The sequence below is a fragment of the Nannobrachium achirus genome (genome assembly GCF_963921795.1).
Source record: "Nannobrachium achirus genome assembly, chromosome: 8".
In the NCBI taxonomy this organism is placed as follows: domain Eukaryota; kingdom Metazoa; phylum Chordata; class Actinopteri; order Myctophiformes; family Myctophidae; genus Nannobrachium; species Nannobrachium achirus.
Genome location: NC_137817.1, coordinates 13,086,658 through 13,105,699, shown reverse-complemented (window position 1 = coordinate 13,105,699; position 19,042 = coordinate 13,086,658). Strand labels below are relative to the sequence as shown.

Below are 19,042 nucleotides of genomic sequence, written 5' to 3'. Positions count from 1 at the left end.
GCTTCTACCTTTTCAGGCTGCAACCCCCGAATAAAAAACATAACTTTAACTGAGGAGTGAGGACCCCCACCCTGACAAGCACTTGGAATTGTAGGCGTTGAGGCATTATATTTGACTCGGTTCCACAGATACATTTTGTGAAAATAGCTGCAGTCTATAGCTATTTATACAGTTGGTGCAATAATGGTCTTTTTTCATTTTATTTCTCCTCTCCCCCTTTTTGGCATCAACATTTCCTGGAAGTCCTTAAATGGTCACTTTAGGAGGGTTAGGGTTAGGGTCATGTAGAGATGAGTATAGGCTATACCATTGCTTTATAAAAGCTCCCTCTTGCTCTTGACTTGCTCTGCCTATTTTTATAAGAATCAAGAGGTTAATTTGTCACTACAGCATGCCGTGCAGGGGTAAGGGTCGCAATAGGCTGCTAATTGATTGATTGAAGAGTTTATTAGCAGTTTGCAATAGAAAAAAGTACAGTTTCATGACAGCGCAAATTACTGGCACAAGGTCAACTAAACGGAGATCCTAGTAAGCTTTACGGCTTATTTACACAGGAACCACTAACAGCAACATAAAAAGCAGAAAGCACACGCACTTATATAACATGAAGGCCAAGGCCTAACCATTCTACAAACATATTACGTGCTAAATGTGCTGTGAATATATGCATGCTGAGACCGGCGGATGAACTCAGCCTCTTGACTTTTCTAAGCAGTCGGTATCTGCTCATTATTAAAATACACTTGTTGCATTCCTATAGACCTTCTGATGCCCTTTGAGTTATGTCTCTTTTTATGAAAGTGTATTTCTGCCCCAGGCTTAATTACATCATTACATATGCCTACATTGGACGTGTTAGAAGCTCTTTCAAGTTGTTAATCGACTTGATGTTTTGCAAACACGCGATAATCGTTGGCTGGTTGAGAGGTGACGGTGGTCAGGATATGAATATGATGCTTAATTTGCAATATGCTAACCTAACATCTGATGCAGTTCAGTTTATTTATGCCACTTTTAAGCTTTTACGCGGCATAAATAAATGCGCAATATAGGCTAAACTATTGGATAAATATGGTGCATTGGAGGAAATGTATTTTACAGACGGTGTCCTTCCTTGGTGATTTATTTCCTTGGGATCTTGTCTCAGGGGTGATTCCGCGGACCACCCGCCTGCGCATCCATTACATGTCCATTGAGCGGCCATTAGGCCGGGCCTTTGACATTCAAAGGCCTCCTGTCTGCGTCAAGTGGAGATGTGTATTCCACAAGCAAGGAAACAGCTCTGCGGGCCCGCGGGGGGTGCGTTAACACATTGGATTATGTTATTTATTGTGTTTAATTCGTTCCTAAAAAGGCATGGTTTTGGAAGTTGTCTTATCATATAGGTTTTTGGCAAATGTAACCTACACTAGTAGGCCTATATATTGTGTTTATGGATCACTGATCTGTCCAAATGTCATTTAGGCCTAAATGTTGAATGCAGGAGTGTAAAAGAAAGGTTTGCACCTTCAGAATTAATAGAGAATTGTTACTATGCAGAAGCCTAAAACTAGCATTTAAAATCAAATTATCTTTGCGTATAGGCCTGCAGACATGCTGGGTTGTGCACCATAATGCCATTTATCGTTGTCATATAAAACGGTTTAAGCAAAAAGCAACGACAACAACAAAAAACAATGCAGGGCCTTCATGTTGGGTTGCTGATGAACGATGCCACCAGTAACACCTAGAAGTGATAGCCAGGAAAATTAACGACTCTCACACGTTGTCCTTGCAGGGATTCCCTCACAGCCTCTGATGAGCAATGAGCACCACGCACTCCAACACACTGAAGACAACACCTCCTTATCTCATGATCACATTAATGCTCAAACAGTGCAACTGTAAAAAAATTGTTGCAAAAAAATAAAAGAAATAATACAAAAATAGTGAGTGTGTGTGTGTGTGTGTGTGTGTGTGTGTGTGTGTGTGTGTGTGTGTATATATATATATATATATATATATATATATATATATATATATATATATATATATATATATATATGTGTGTGTGTGTGGCAGATCTGCCATCTCACATGCAGCATGCAATTCAATTTTCAATTCAAAGGAGCTTTATTGGCATGAGAAAACTGAAAACATGCCTTTACATTGCCAAAGCAACAACGTAAAATAAAAACACTGTGAGCTTGTATCGGCTATTTGAATTCATAACGGCCTATATTTTTTTAAGTTTGGGTCCCATTACTCCCTTTCTAGAAATGTGATGGAGTCAAAAGTACAACATGTGTACTTCATGAGCTTGCAAAAATACTACACAATAATAATAATAATAATAACCTAATAATAATAATAATCATAATATAATACTCAATAAGTATAGTGTGTATTCTAAAGTGAATGTAGGCTACTTAGTTACTGTCCAACACTGTATATGAGTGTGTATTCAAGTGAATGTACGCTACTTAGTTACTGTCCAACACACTGTATTATGCAACAAACAAAAGACTATTATGTGGAGAATGCATTGCAGCAGGCCAACATCTGGGCTGTATAGTAGAGGGTGTCTGCATGCATGTCTGCTGCGGGACCAGGCCAATATACAGCACGCCAGGGGGCCACATAGCATAGGTCTTTTCCCCGGCTCTTCCTGGTTCCTGCCTCGGTATTCAAATCTCCAGTGCGGGGGCGGGCCTTCACCTGCGCCTTATAAGAGGGCACGTCAAAAGTCCCGGACTGTATTTAGAAAGCCCGTCAAGTCAAAGCCCAGAGCGCCCGGGCCCACAAGTGGGACATTCAAGCCAGAAGTTGTGTGAGGATTTCCAAGCGGTGTTTGTTGAAGGCAGAGGCTCGTCTCTATAGTCTACAAATCTATCGACGATAAACAAACGATGGATGATTGACAAATACGAAATATTTGCTTTACTAATACGAGGACACACCAACATCACGAAGGCTTCTTAGTTTTATTTCCTTTTTTTGTTTGTCCTTTTCGGAAAAGGAAGCGACTTTCCAATTGGAATTTTTCTGAACATCATCAGTCAGTTCCCCGATTCTTTTTGCAACATTTGGATTCTCTTTTTCTTTTTCTTCAATATTTTGGCCGAGTGTGCGTTTTTCTACTTCAAAGCGTGCTCTCGGGGATGTTGAGCTCCGTGAAGATGGAATCTCACGATCTTCCAGAGTGGAATACCTTCTACAGCGAAGCCAGTGAGGTAAGGATGCGTTTAAATAACCTATTGCACACAGCGGGCCCTCGCACTTATTCCATTATATTTACTAAGTAGGCCTAAGTCTACGTTAGGCTTTACGCTTCTCATTTGATTTGTCACCATAACTCTAAAGGGAATAGATTGGTCATAGCCGAACAGTTTGCATAATCCGTTCGGGTTATTATTTTTTAATGTAATAATAAATGCGATGTATAGCCCAAAAGACTAAATAACGAACTTAATAAACGGCAGGCCTACTCCAATAAACGAAGCACTGAACGAAATAAAAAAAATGGTCAGTTTGTAAACAAGCATAATTATATATATTTTTTGTTCTAGCCTTAGTTTGAGACAATTCAATTTGGAATTGAATAAAGTTACAAACACCATCGCAAAGGAAATAGAGGATATTTTTCTCGGTAATTCGATTAGAGTTAATTCCATCAATAGGTAATCTCCACACCCTATCAGGGACTTGATTAAATTAAAGAGAAGAAAGCTTTATAGGTAATATTTAAACAGTCATTAATGTGCTTTCATCAGACATTTTTCTTTGTTAGTTTTTCTTTATTTAAATAGTACTTTAATATTTGTTCTTTCTTTCTTCCCTTATGCCCGTTTTGTCGAGGTGTTTAATTTGGATATTAGAATGTATTTTTCAGTCGCTTTATAACGAACAGCAAATATAATCTTTATTTAAAAAAAAAACAACAACAACAACATTGATTCTTTTCATTAATCTGATTAAGCCTGCAGTGGACATTTCCTTTTACACAAAGTTGTTCCATGAAATGGTCGCAAGAAACGCTTTGAAAGGAACTGCTGCACTCATGACGCGCTTTTTACGCATTTTCAGGTTAACATTGCCATGTGAAATCCATGTCCTGTCCGCGCATACCAAGGGCTGCATTGTCCATTGATAAGGCTTATTTTGCCAGACTAACCATTAGTGGAAAACCAACCGCTTTTTTCTTGATATTATTATTCATAGATCTTTTATTATTTCGTTATAAAAGTTTCTAAAGGCCTATAATATATGTTGCTGGAATGATGAACAATTAAAGTTAGAAAACACAGTTATATTCATTAAAACAGCATTTACTTTTTATATAAAATAATCTTTTGTTAATATTTAATTATTTGCTATAAATGCAACGTTTCTCTCTCTTTTTTAATTTATTAAAAATGCACTCACAATTCAACAACCACTAATGCATATCTATGCTGTTTTCTTCCTCTCCAGATGTATTCCTCTGCCAGCACCATGAACTCGGGTCTCGGTTCCATGGGTGCCATGGGAACCATCAACAGCTACATCAACCTGAACCCCACGGGCGCTCCGGCGGGCATGAACATGGCCGCCTACCCCAGCTCCAGCCTCAGCAGCTCTCCGCTCACCTCCATGGGCTCCGGCGCCGGGCACATGTCCCTCTCGCCGGTGGCCTCCTCCCTCAACCCGGGCTCCCTCGCCCAGCTGGGGTCCCCCACCTCCGCCTCCCTGGGCTCGCTGTCCCACTACCAGAACATGGGCCAGTCCATGGGCCAGCTGGGCTACCCCTCCCCCACCTCCCTCAGCCGGGCCGGGCCCAAGGAGGTCCCGAAGCCCTACCGGCGCTCGCTGACGCACGCCAAGCCGCCCTACTCCTACATCTCCCTCATCACCATGGCCATCCAGCAGAGCGGCAGCAAGATGCTGACGCTGAACGAGATCTACCAGTGGATCATGGACCTGTTCCCCTACTACCGCGAGAACCAGCAGCGCTGGCAGAACTCCATCCGCCACTCGCTCTCCTTCAACGACTGCTTCGTCAAGGTGGCGCGCTCGCCCGACAAGCCGGGCAAGGGCTCCTACTGGGCGCTGCACCCCAACTCGGGCAACATGTTCGAGAACGGCTGCTACCTGCGGCGCCAGAAGCGCTTCAAGATCGAGGACAAGTCAGCGAAGAAGGCCGGGAAGGGCCAGGAGGGGAGGGAGGCGAAGGGAGGCCACGGCGGAGAGAACCTCCACGAGGAGCACAGCCCCGTGGGAGGCTCCGAGGGAGCCGACTCCGCCCACTCTGACAATTCTCACCCCGGCTCCTCTTCCTCCGAGGAGCAGCAGCAGCAGCAACAGCATGGCAGGAGTTCCATGGTGCCCTTAGACTGCCCCCAACCACCACCTCCTTCCTCGCACCTCCACCACAGCCCGCCCGGCTCCCTCCCGCCCAACTCCTCCTCCGCCGGCTCCATCCCTCCGTCCTCCATGACCATGTCCCTCTCCTCCTCCTCCCTCTCCAACTCCCTGCTCCACGGCCACGCCCACGCCCTGGGGGGCAGCCCCCACCTCCTCTCCAGCCCCATGCAGCAGCACCTGGACCTGCAGGGCGACGCTCTCAAGAACCTGGACCCCCACTACAACTTCAACCACCCCTTCTCCATCACCAACCTCATGTCCAACGAGCAGAAGATGGACCTGAAGTCCTACCAAGACCAGGTGATGGCCTACAACGGCTACGCCACGGGCTCGCCTATGGGGGCCAAGCAGATCTACGACCCCCAGGGGCCGGCAGCCATGGACTCAGGGGCCTACTACCAGACCCTGTACAGCCGCTCAGTGCTCAATGCCTCCTAATATGGAGGGACACTTCCTTTCTTTCCTTCCTAACTGTCAGCTAAAGGGACATGAAGCAGAGGGCCTGTGGAGGAGGCAAGGATTGTCATTTATTTTCAACGCAGTCTCTGTCTTTCTCAGTGGTTAAAAAAAGGACAACTGTGAGGTCTCTCTTTCCATTGTTGAGTCCTTTCTTTTCTCTCACTCTCTTCCGTAGATTCTATAACTTTCTCTGTCTGTCTGAGAGAAGAGAGACATACATTCATCTAAAATGGCTGCCGTGTTTGATGGACCAAAGAACTTATTTTATTTCTTTTTTTAACATCTGGGTGGGCGGTCACAGAAGAACAAGGGGACATGCAGGCGAGTTTCATGGAATCTAGGAACCTGAGACTTCAATCTGAAAACTGGATATTATCAATACTGAGCTGATGATGAAGACATTTTTCTCATCTGTGTAAGTCCATATAGAAGCCAATACCATTCCTTTCTAGTCGTTGCTTGCCATTTCTATTTTTCCTAAGCATTTTGTCAATAAAACAGTTTCTTCAGCCACATAGAAGTACGAGATGAAGAAAATTATGATTTGTACAATTTGTAAATAGAGCTAATGTGGGTGTAAAAGGATATTTGCATTTATTTATGAAGGGGAATAAATTTTAATATATCTTGTATAGTATGCTGTGTTGACCAGTTACAACCCAAATGTGAGGTGTTTTTGTTTTTGTTTTTTGCCAAAGACAGGTGAATTTCAGGTTACTGCTCTAAGCAGTTGTTACTGCAGTAGGATACAAGTGAAGTCCAGATGATTCTTTTTGTGTTACAACATTTCTATTAAAGACTAAAACCTTGTTATATTGATGTGTTATAGTCATGTTTCTCAGATCACACATCCGTCAACTCGCGGGTAGCTCATACAGTTTGTTCAAACAAAATGGTGGACGGTTGTTTTCGGTTGATATGAAGAATGGCTGCTTCCCCTGCACCATGGGAGGCGCTTAAGAAGAAGAAAAATTAAAAGGAGAGACAGTAACTGTGGTAATTAGCATGTCAGGTTTTATTTGCTTTCTTTTTCTTTCCCCCCCCCCACCCCATCTTCCAACGGGCCCTGTTTTTATTGTTACCTCCAGTAGACATTACATCATAAAAAAAAGTTATATTTTGTCTCAAACTCATATAATTTGAATATTTCACAACTGATAGCAGGGTGATGAATGTGTGTGTCTGAGTTCATTCGGTTACTAAAGATAGTAGAAGGGAGGAGAGATGCACTACTGGAAGATTTACATACAGTACTTTGCACTATGTGAGCTCCCACTGTGCTGGGGTGGGCCTGATAGTGTGTGTGTGTGTGTGTGTTACAACAATGCTTACTAATGACTTCTCTCATTGGATCAACTCTTCAGACTCTGTGATGATGTCAAAAGCTGGGCTGCGTCAATCTCTGATGTTGCAGAAGCCTCATACTCAAAAGTGCTTTTTTTAAATATGAAATTATTGTTGATCTTGTAAGATCAATTTAAACTGACAGTCTATTGAAGGATTATCGTTGTATATAACAGAGGACGCGGAGGTTTCAGGTCATACGCTGTTCTTTGTTCAGTTTATTCCAGTTTTGAAGAAAGATGTGTTTTATTTAAGCTATGATGCTTTTCAGACTTTGGAAAGTGTGTTGATATAATATATTGTATTTTTCTTTTCTTTTTTTGTCATTTGTTTGAATGTTGTGATTGGATTGATTATGTTTTCTTTTCATATTAAAAAGGCAAAAATGACGGGGAGAAACAGTGCTTTTGTCTTTTCCTTTAAGTTACAGAAAACGAATTATGCATGCATATGGCAGGAGTTTGTGAGTTCACGAAAATAAATGAAGTGAGGCAAATGAAAGAAAAATAATCCTTTTCAGTGTTGCGTGATAGACGTTATCTTGATATAAAAAAGTATCTTGCGAATGATACAAAGTTGCTTTGAAATAACAACAATCTCACCCGAGTTGCAATCAACCTTTGTCAACTAAAATTAGCAGAACACTTTTTGCTGTTTGGACACATAAAATGCTAAACTATTCTGACCCAGAATCTAAAGTTGCAACAAAGGATTGTTCTAGTTTAGTGGTTGTCAACCTAGACATGATTTTGGTCCCCAGATGACAGTGAAGCGACAATCTAAGTCAAGTAATATAATCAACAAACTATACTATAAAAACTGGTCAAACATTGGCCAAATCGTCAAATAATATAAGAAAGAGGCATTGCGAGCTTGTAGATCTGCTATTTTCACAATATTGTTCTGTGGAACCGAGTCAAACTAAATGTAATGCCTCAACATCCTACAATAACAAGCGCTTGACAGGGTGGGGGGGTCCCCCAGTTCACATCTGATTATTTTGGTCCATTATTTGGGTAGTGGCCTGAAAGGGTTGAGAACCGCTGTTCTAGTCGATTCCCGTCGCTAGACAGCTCACGGGAACTTTTGATGGAACTTTAAGACAAATTAGTCCCATCAGTCATCCACGAACACATTGTGACTCAAGCTGGCTAGCACGGCAGCGCTGTGCGCATAGTATCATCTTGTTGAAACAGCTCCTGACCAAATGACTCTGGTGTGTGACATGACATGTTGGGCTGTTAGACTAAACATAGAGAGCTCACACTGAGGAGCCCCCAAACACAGACCTCTGCATAAACGACAGACCCATCCCTCTCTGTCCCTCCGCCACACATGTGGGAGCGTGCAATAGCACACACAGCATACACAGACACAAATGCATGTGAACATGCACATCTCTTGACCCTATAGGCCAGTGGTTCTCAAACTTGTGGTCAGGACCCCAAATTAATTTGTGTTGTCCCCAGATAATTAGCTTAATGTAAAAAAAAAAATATGTCTCACTCAACGGTAAAAAGTCCTACATATACAGTAAGTTTATACAGGGTCACTATCTGCACATTTATAAAGTGACAATTTAAGGACTTTCAAGACCGTTTTAATACCAAACTGGCCAAACTGGCAAATATTGTAAGCAAGAGGCGAACATTGTGAAAATAGCAGATCTACATGCTCACAACGCCTCGCAGTGCGAGGCGTTGAATAGCATGTAGATCTGATATTTTCACAATATTTATCTGTGGAACTGAGTCACATTAAATGCAATACCTACAATTCCAAGTGCTTGACAGGGTGGGGGTCCCCAGTTCATATATGTTTATTTTGGGGGTCACGGCCTAAAAAGGTTTGAGAACCCCTGCTATAGACCAACTATAAAAACAGTACAAAAATAAATAAGTAAGTAAACGGAGAGAGAATGTCAGATGACTGTTCGTGTTTAATCGGAGTATAGTCTGTAATGTTTGCATTAAGACTGCTGAGAGAGTAAGACATCTGCGATCACGCTATTAACATGAACCTACAAGCAAAATTAAATGGAGATCATACCTTATCTTTGGGCAGATAAGTTAGATTTAGCAAATGTCAGCAGAAATAAGGGTTGCTATTTAACTTATTGATCCCGTTTTCTGCAACAGTCCTCTGCTGGCCTCCCTCCCTCCCTCCCTCCCTCCCTGTCTGTCTGTCTCTCTGTCTGTCCGCTTTCCGTCATGTCCCCTGGCCTCCTGTCTAACCACCTGCCTGTCTGTTAGCCTGTTGACAGTTGTTCGACCCAGCCCTCATGCCTGTCAGACTTGTCACATAACGGTGACACCCACTTCAACTCTCTGACAGGTCGATTTATAGGTTTCAACTTGGTTTAAGGGCGTTCGAGATACATAAGGCATCATGATCTTCATCATGCTAGTTCCATGTCAAAAACACTACACAAACACATGAACACATTAGACACACACACACACACACACACACACACACACACACACACACACACACACACACACACACACACACACACACACACACACACACACACACACACACACACACACACACACACACACACACACACACACACACTCACACTCACGCAGTCACTGACATATGAAAAGAAACGGCCTCTGGGAATCTAAGGTGGTTTGTCACCTTGCACACACAATAGTCCCTTCAGAGCAGTTGGCTTGATAAGATAGGTAGGCGCTTGCCTGATACGGTCTCCACAGCTACACAGACACACAGACGGGGGAGACATATGGACAGACACACATGCATGCAGGCAAAGACACACTCAAAGATGAATGAGCTTACACGCACACGAGTGTGTGTGTGTGTGTGTGTGTGTGTGTGTGTGTGTGTGTGTGTGTATGTGTGTGTGTGTGTGTGTGTGTGTACACGCACGCACGCATGCACGCACGCACGCACGCGCACGAAAGGCTGACCTACCAAATTGTAAAATGTCACTGTGATATGTCCTGACGCTAGAATCATGTGACTATGCTGATAGTGTCTACGGTTTAAGCCTATACCTGAGGTTTCTGTTACTACTTATGTAAAGGAAATGGATGAAAATATTTCTACTGATGAATTGTGAAAGGCACCAACAATTCAAGATTAATTTAGGCACTAAAAAGAAAAAGGGTGAAAAATAAAGTCCATTTGTAAACCCTTAAAATGTACGGTAATCTGCGACCTGGAGCTGACCCAGTTTCCAAACCACACTCCAAAAAAACAGATAATGGACCACTGATAACATGTCATATTTCACAACCTCATCATCTCCTCCAACGAAAAATGCCCCATGGCAAAATAAATTGGGGGGGTTTTGTCTGTGATTTGACTTGGGTTGACTGGAGGACTGCCAATTCAAGACCAAGTGGGAAAGGTTGATCGGGGTAAGGCTTCAATCAATATGTCCTTAAGCAAGGCACACCTACGCCTTCAACTGAACCCAGGGGAACACTTTAGTGAAGCTGGTGTCAACTTCGTGTTTTTACATAATCATATCGTCGTTGTCGGGTGGAAAACCTTGTATGTCCAAAACCGTTCATTTTGTATTTATCATTTAAGAAATTAACTAAACTAGTGAAAACAGCCGATCTACAAGCACACAACGCCTCGCACTGCGAGGCGTTGTGTGCTTGTAGATCTGCTGTTTTCACTACTTTTGCGCGACGGTCTTGTATGATGAAGCAGGGCTTTACTTTACGAAAAAACATACAAATTTGAAACTTTTGCCCGACAGTGACGATATACCGTACGTGGGCTTCAGAGGGCCATGGAACTTTTTTTCTTTTTTTTTGCAGAACGACACATTTGGTGTGCAGGCCAGAGGGCAACTTTAGTCAAGAGCGATACTCTTGTCACGTTTTGCATAATAATTATCTATCTCCTTAGGGTGCAACAGACTCTCTCTTTCTTCTTTCTTACAAAAAGAGTATTGTTCCCCTCAGGCACTGCTGCGAGTGCGACCCATATGACTACTGGTCTTCAGTGGAACATGTGTACACAGCAAGACATGTAGACTACTTGGAGACCTTTACGTTCCCGATCGATTTGCATTTGATTTGGGCTTTCTCGCAAACAGTGATGCCTGCACCATTACATTCTCAGTGTTTCATTTACGGCGCACTGACTCTTAGAGTGTACAAATGCAAACAAACATAATGGGTAAATGGTAAATATTTGGATACATCCATGCATTCTCAGAGTTACAAATGGATGAATTAGCACTGAGGATTTTACTGTGCACTCTGACCCAAGTTTGAGCCAATGAAACTCATTTATAAACTTTAACCAGCTTACACTAAATCTCTTTTTCAACATACCGGTAAGTGACAATATGCATGGTCAAAAAACAATCATTAAGTGAAAACCTCCAAGGATGCAGGATCAGGAGCCCTGTCTAAATAGATGTTGGACAAGTGTAAAAAGACCTTCCGTGCTCAAATGAAGATCTTTACTCAAAATGTACACCATCTGAAAAATGTGACACCTACTCAGGCAACATAATTGATGAGGTGGCAACTAAAGCAACTAATAAGAACTAATTATATTTTAAGTTGTTAACTATAATGACCTTTAAAGACATTTCATCAACCAAAATGTTGGTGTTTTTAAATTACAGGCATATAAAAAAAAGAAAAAAAAAGAACAGAATAGAAAGGTAAATGGCTAGAATAGAGCTAAAATCTGTCTTTTTCATTCCACAATTTTTGATTTTGACGCTTAAAGGTATTGTACATTCTGTTAAATCTCTTGCACACACAAAACGTGTAATCTTAACTTTATAGTGATTCCTTCAAAAGCTCTCTGTATGGTCAAAAGATGCTTGAAATTCTTGTGCCAGTATATTTTCCGCTTTGTTCAGTGTTGCTGTGCGCTACTACCGATGTGCTTTATAAAATGTGTTCTGTCATTAATAAAATGATTCCATAAAACTAAATGGGTGTGACAATGAATGAGGACACCTGACATACGGGCACACACATAAGCATCCATCCATGCATGCATGCATGCATGCGTGCACCCACGCATGCAAGCATGCACGCTCGCACAACAACGCACGCGCGCGCGCGCGTGCACACACACGCACGCACACACACACACACACACACACACACACACACACACACACACACACACACACACACACACACACACACACACACACACACACACACACACACACACACACACACACACACACACACACACACACACACACACACACACACACACACACACACACACACATCCATACAGACACGTACACAGAAAGAAAAAAAAAGACAGTCAGAACGAGGCAATAGGTGTTTCGTACATTCAAATGAGGCAGAGCATCCTGGAGGCAACCATGGATCCTGTTAGGTGGATGTACTGTTTACTTTACTTACTGCCCGAGGAGAGGGAGGGAAGAGGAGAGAGAGGTGGGGGGGGGGGGGACCTACAGTTCAACCCTCAGGCAAGGCAACCACTCTCTATTTGACTAAAAGGTAAGACACAGAGACCAGGGGTGTCGCACAAAATTCTGGGCCCTGGGTACAAGGATTCACTGCGGGGCCCCTGTGCTTTAACTAATGAAAAATAGCAGATATACAAGCTCACAGCGCGGCACCGAGTGCCGCGCTGCGAGCTTGTAGATCTGCTATTTTTGAAAAATCATGAAAATCTTTGAATATTTCAAAAAAAAAAATTTTTTTTTTTGAAAAACCTATGTTTCTATGTCAGTGGAGCTCAAACCTTTTCATGTGAAGGACCCCCAAAATAGTATGTATTTGGCCACGGAACCCCATCTCAAAATATTGAGTTCCAGGGACCCCCCAGAAGCAAAATTTGAGTTACAAATGTTCGCTTAAAAAATACATATATTCAAAGATTTGCGCACATTTTCACGACTTTTCAAAAATAGCAGATCTACAAGCTCGCAGCGCGGCACTCGGTGCCACGCTGTGAGCTTGTATATCTGCTATTTTTCATTAGCTAAAGTATAAAATAATTAAGGCCCCTCCACCACCTTGGGCCCTAGTAACTCAGTCCCACTTTCCTACCCCTTGTGACGCCCCTGACAGAGACCATAGTCTTTGGCAAGGAGGAGCGTACAGAAACCACAGAACTACAATGCCTAACGCCTGGAAGATACACAAACAACAAGAAGCTGCCATGAAGTGTTTTCTAATAGTAGTTTCCAGAACTTCAAATGTCTTTTCTTTTTTTATTTCTTCCCCAAAAAGTTGTTCATATGTATTGCTTCAGATAATGCTCTAGACCAGGGGTCTTCAACGTTTTCAGGCCAAGGACCCATTAGTTGAGAGAGGGATGAAGCAGGGACCCCCACAACCTTTTCATAGATTCCATATAGTTTCATTGTTTGACAGCACAATCGTCAGTGTGTTTTGGATTCATGTCAATTTGTGTTTTCAGATATTTAACCACTTGAACCGTCAATAGTTAATAAACTTGACCTTTCACTATGTACTTAATCTGCTCTTTTTCCCCTCTACACCCAAGCTCACAACGCCTCGCAGCACTAGGCGTTTTTTTTTTCCCGGCTATTTTTGGCTAAAGTTCTCTGAATACGGACGCTAGGGTTCAAGTGGTTAATATAAAAAAGGAGAAAAAAAGTTTATATCACACAAAGATTTGGAGGCCCCTGCTTTAGTAACTCTGAGGACCCCCTAGGGGTCCCGGACCCCCTGTTGAAGACCACTGCTTTAGACCATATAAACCCCAACGTCCCTCTGTGGGGAGAAGACAGCATGCTGTCTGTACATCAACTAGTTTTGGCACAGACATTTGGAGTTATGTTTTCGTCCATGCTTTACCCCTGATCTTAAAAGTATTTAGGCTTGTCAAGATACTGGATTTCTAACTTCGATACGATATTTTGAAATATTTCAATACTCGATATCATTTTCGATACCACGCAACCAAAGCGATTTCAGTGCAGAAATGTTTATTTTTATTTAAAGAAAAATACAGAACTTCTTGAGGTAGATAGTAGTGCACTTTTTAAAGGCCTGCCTTTGATTTTTACAAATAGGCCTTTAAAATAACTAGGAATAAGCCAAAGAAGGAAGGACACACATAAAATGAATTTTGGTGTAAACCAACGAGAGAGGTAAAAAAACTGATCAATATTATCGATATTATCGATAATATCGATATTATTGAAACTATGGAAAAGTCATATTGAAAATCGATACTATATTCAAAATCGATACTTTTCGATAAATCAATATTTTTGACAACACTAAACGTATTTGCCTTTTTTTTCTATTTTGAAAATATTGACACGGTGTGAGCTTGTAGATCAGCTATTTGAAATATACAAAAAAATCTAAATGGTACAAAATGGCAAAAGAGTTTAGAAATAAAGGGTGAAATGGATGAAATAATGGATGAAAATAGGGCCCTTGGTGTAGAGGGAAAAAGAAGCGTACCTAGTAGTATAGAGGCCTGGGGATGCCAGTCAATTAAGTATACGGTATATGGTTTATTGCGACCGAAGGTCTCATATACTCTGAAGAATCGTGTCGCTTGAGTGTCCTTCCTTCCTTCCTTCCGTATCCTCCTGACCGTCCTTCCGTATCCTCTGTGATGTCAGTGTGATGTCAGCGAGTTGTGACATCACTTCCTGTACAGGGCGGCTACACGAAATGTGGATAACACTATATATGGAGATAGTCCAGTCCATCATGTCATATGGGACTACCGTCATAGAAAGTAGCCATTGTTAGGCCGGAGTCATTGGCTGTCTAAACATGGAGATGTGGATAACACTATATATGGAGATAGTCTAGTCCAATATGTCATATGGGACTACCGTCATAGACAGTAGCCATTGTTAATCCGGAGTCAATGGCTGACTGTCTGTACAGGAAGTGATGTCACATGACATACTTTTTATGCCCATATATGAGTCCTAACATGGAGATGTGGATAACACTATATATGGAGATAGTCTAGTCCAATATGTCATGGAACTACCGTCATAGACACAGCCATTGACTCCGGCCTAACAATGGCTACTGTCTATGACGGTAGTCCCATTATGACATGATGGACTGGACTATCTCCATATATAGTGTTCTCCACATTTCCATGTTTAGGCCCCATCGCTCACACCCTCGATGGGGTTGGCGATAGGGCCTTTCTGTGTGGAGTTTGCATGTTTCCCCGTGTCTCCTAGGGTTGATACCCTCACAAAAACATGAACAAACTCCCCCCAGAATGATAACAACTAGAATCGTCAGAGAAACACTGTGGTTGGCCAGATAGTCAAGAATTGGCGCGACCTCGCCCTTTAGGGCGAGGTCGCATGTCACCCTGAGGTGTCTTACTAGTATATACATATGTGTGTGTGTGTGTGTGTGTGTGTGTGTGTGTGTGTGTGTGTGTGTGTGTGTGTGTGTGCGTGTGTGTGTGTGTGCATAACGTACATTTCTAGCTAAATTATATATAGACAGACGGACAGTGCAAGTGACTAAAAGGAATAGATCGGCAATGCAAGCCCTGCAGAGTACATACAGGGAGAAAGACGGACAGAAAGAAAGACATGACAGAGAGAGACTGCACTGTATGGGGCCCACAGACAGACGAACAAGTCACTCAATGTGACAGAACAAGCAAAGAGAGAGACAGTTAGACCAGTGGTTCTCAGCTGTGGGGTCCGGGAATCCTCAGGGGCCCTTGAAGGGGGTTCCAGGGAGTCCCCAGCTAAATTAATGATAATGAACCATTATCCATTATTAATTAACCAAATGGATGCTTACAGGACCGTAACGCAGAGTGTACAAATGGAACCATTTGGACCCTTATACGGGTCCATTTGGTTCCATTCGTACACTGTGAACTCTATGGGTGTCCGTGGCCTAATGCATACAAAACTGGGAGGTCCTTGAAATGAAAGAGTTTGAGAACGACTGAGTTTTAGACAGTCCGTTTGTCAGACTCTCGCTCAGTCAGACAGACAGACAGGCAGACAGACAGACAGACAGACAGACAGACAGACAGTGCCTCTAGCCAGCAGAGGTAGAGATAAGGACCCTGGACTTTGCTCTGTGGGCTGTGGGTGTTGGCAAAGAGGCCTAAGATAAAAAAGCTACGGCCTGAGAGAGGAACACAGAGGAGGTAACTGATTACATTTAACCAGGAGAATGGGAGGGCGAGAGGGACAGAGAGAAGGGAATTGATCGAAACAGTAGCACTGACTCAGGAGGAAGCTTACATTGTTGGACAGAGTGGTGGTAACATACTACAGTGCAGTGTTCCCTCAAATCACTCTGAATTAATATCACTGAGAATTGCTATCGTTGCTGTCAGTAGCATTTGCTATGTCTGGTGTTTAAGTCAGGGGTTCCCAAACTTTTCTGTCTCTGCAGGGCACCCCATAAATATTTTTTTAATCCGAGGCACTTTATAATTTTCACTCCCAGCACCTTATATTTATAGCATATCGTCGCTGTCGGGTGGAAACCTTGTATGTCCGAAACCGTTCGTTTGGTATTTATCATCTATAAAATGTACTAAACTGGTGAAAACAGCAGATCTACAAGCACACAACGCCTCGCGATGCGAGGCGTTGTGTGCTTGTAGAACGGCTGTTTCTGCCTGACAGTAATGATATTTGAGTGATTATGTTGTGAGGAAAATGTTGAGATAATAGCCATTTTGTTTAGAACTTACCAAAAATAACTGTGTACTTCAAGTTTAAAATGATACTAAATATTTTTTCAAGTGTACAAATAAATTCCAAATATTATCAAATTATCTCACGGCACCCCTGGACTGCCGTCGCGGCACCCCAGGGTGCCCCGTCACCCACTTTGAAAACCCCTGGTTTAAGTAGCCTGAATGAATAAGTCCCCAAGCCAGTGTGGCTGTATATCATCTCTGTCGTGTCAGGTGGAAACCTATCATGACCAAAACCTTTCACCATTCAAATTCCCAAATAGCAAAAGTAGCAGATCGACAAGCTCAAAATGCATTTCTTCGCGTCACGTTTCGAGCTTGTAGATCTGCTACTTTTGATACGTTTGTGTGATGGTGTAGTATGATTAACTATGGCATTCATTTAGGCTACAACAAAAAAAAAAAGACAAAAAGTTAACATATGGAGGTTTCTGCCCGACAGCAAAAAAAATAATAAGATCTGTTAGAATTCAAGTCACAGTTACGTATCAACATATTTATAATAATCAATTTAGCACTCATCAGATCCTTTCAAGGAGCTTTCATCATAAAGGGTTACAAATCTTGAACATAGTGGCTGCTGAGGAGACCCCAGCTGAAGGGAGTCAGACCTGTCGTACTGCAAATATTCATTGTTGAGACACAGACGTATATCAAAGCTTTAAATGGAAAAAAACCCTGGGGCAATTATGACTTGAGTGATGAATGGGATAATGCCATCTGAGAGATACAGCATGTAAATGTTGCGGTTCTATTGCAAATAAACGATGTGCCAGAGAACCTGATCTTCTCATCTGACAATCTTCCTCAGAAGTCAGATGCTATCTAGCCTGGAAAGAGAAATGACAGAACAAATACAAAATCGTCATGCAAACTATTATCACAGGATTATTTAACCGCATAGGCTTGGATATACACTAACGCTGTCATACGATGGCCCGTACAGCCAGGAAATGTATAGTCTCCCAATCAATCGCCCAGGAAAACATCTTCTGACCAAGAAATACAAGCTCACAGTCGTCTTTCTTAAACCAGGGTTCCTGTCTTCAACTTCTAAGTCCAGCTCAAGCTGGGAAAGAAAATACAGTGGCTGGGCATGTGCACCAGCAGTGTGCTGATGTTAGACAGGCAAAAAAGAAGGGCTTCCTGAGTATGTGTTTGCACTGGTAGGAGCCACATTGTGCACATCCAGCGACTATTTGAACTGGACCACGTACAATTTACAATTGTAGCCGTAGACGTTCAGCTGTAGCGTTATGGCATTGCCCTAATAAGTGAGACATGTATGAAATTGGCGGCCAACGAGCGAAGTCTCCACAATATTCAGATGGAGCCAACCTTTCCTCGCAGACACGCATTAAGAAAGCCATGCATGGCAGGTAATGGTCGACATTTCTTTGGTTGTAAAAAGAAACAAAACGACGGGGACCACAATTTTGTTGTTTCAAGTATAGGCCCGGTTTGCGGTGGAGTTCGACGTGGTTGAGAATGGCGCGGTAGATTTAAGATTCTTCAGAGTGCCCTTAATTTTTATGGCCAGTAATTGGGTGGCCGTGGCGTGGCCCACCATTGGACCCAGACGGTGTCATTGTCAGGATGGTGCGAGAAGGGTCACGGTGTCCATGGGTGAGATGAGGCTTTCTGGAATGTTCCCCTGACATCTGGAGTGCATGTGTTGAGTCACAGGGAATAGAAACGTGTGTGTGTGTGTGTGTGTGTGTGTGCGTGCGTGCGTGCGTGCGTGCGTGCGTGCGTGTGTGCGTGCTGTGCAGTGGCTAGACCTTAAGACAACACTGCTAGAATTGACATGACAACTACCACTGTCCACTGCCTTGTAAATCACAGACACTGAGACATGCTGCTGACACACAGACAGATACACACACATTATGGACAGATGCACGTTCTTGCATGCACAAGCCTGCTTGCACGTGCACACACACACACGTGCACACGCACGCACGCACGCTCACGCAAGCACACACACACACACACACACACATAGAGACATCTTGTCAGAAGGTTTAATATGAGCGCTTTTATAAGACAGGATTTGGATTCCTACAATGAAAGTCTCTCTTTTACCAGGATCTGATGTAACTGCTTGTGTGCCTTGTGCTGCTAAAGCCAGGGGAAAACAGTATGAAGAAATCTGTTTGGATGCTGC

At 42.7% G+C, this 19,042-nt stretch overlaps 1 protein-coding gene across 1 annotated transcript; it reads left to right on the top strand.

The window, feature by feature from the left end:
- Positions 1-2,755: 2,755 nt before the first annotated feature.
- Positions 2,756-7,584, top strand: foxa3 (forkhead box A3). The gene is made up of 2 exons (XM_080731307.1): positions 2,756-3,212; positions 4,453-7,584. Exons 1-2 carry the CDS (start codon positions 3,141-3,143, stop codon positions 5,818-5,820), a joined length of 1,440 nt encoding a protein of 479 aa, XP_080587433.1. The 5' UTR covers positions 2,756-3,140; the 3' UTR covers positions 5,821-7,584.
- Positions 7,585-19,042: the final 11,458 nt, after the last annotated feature.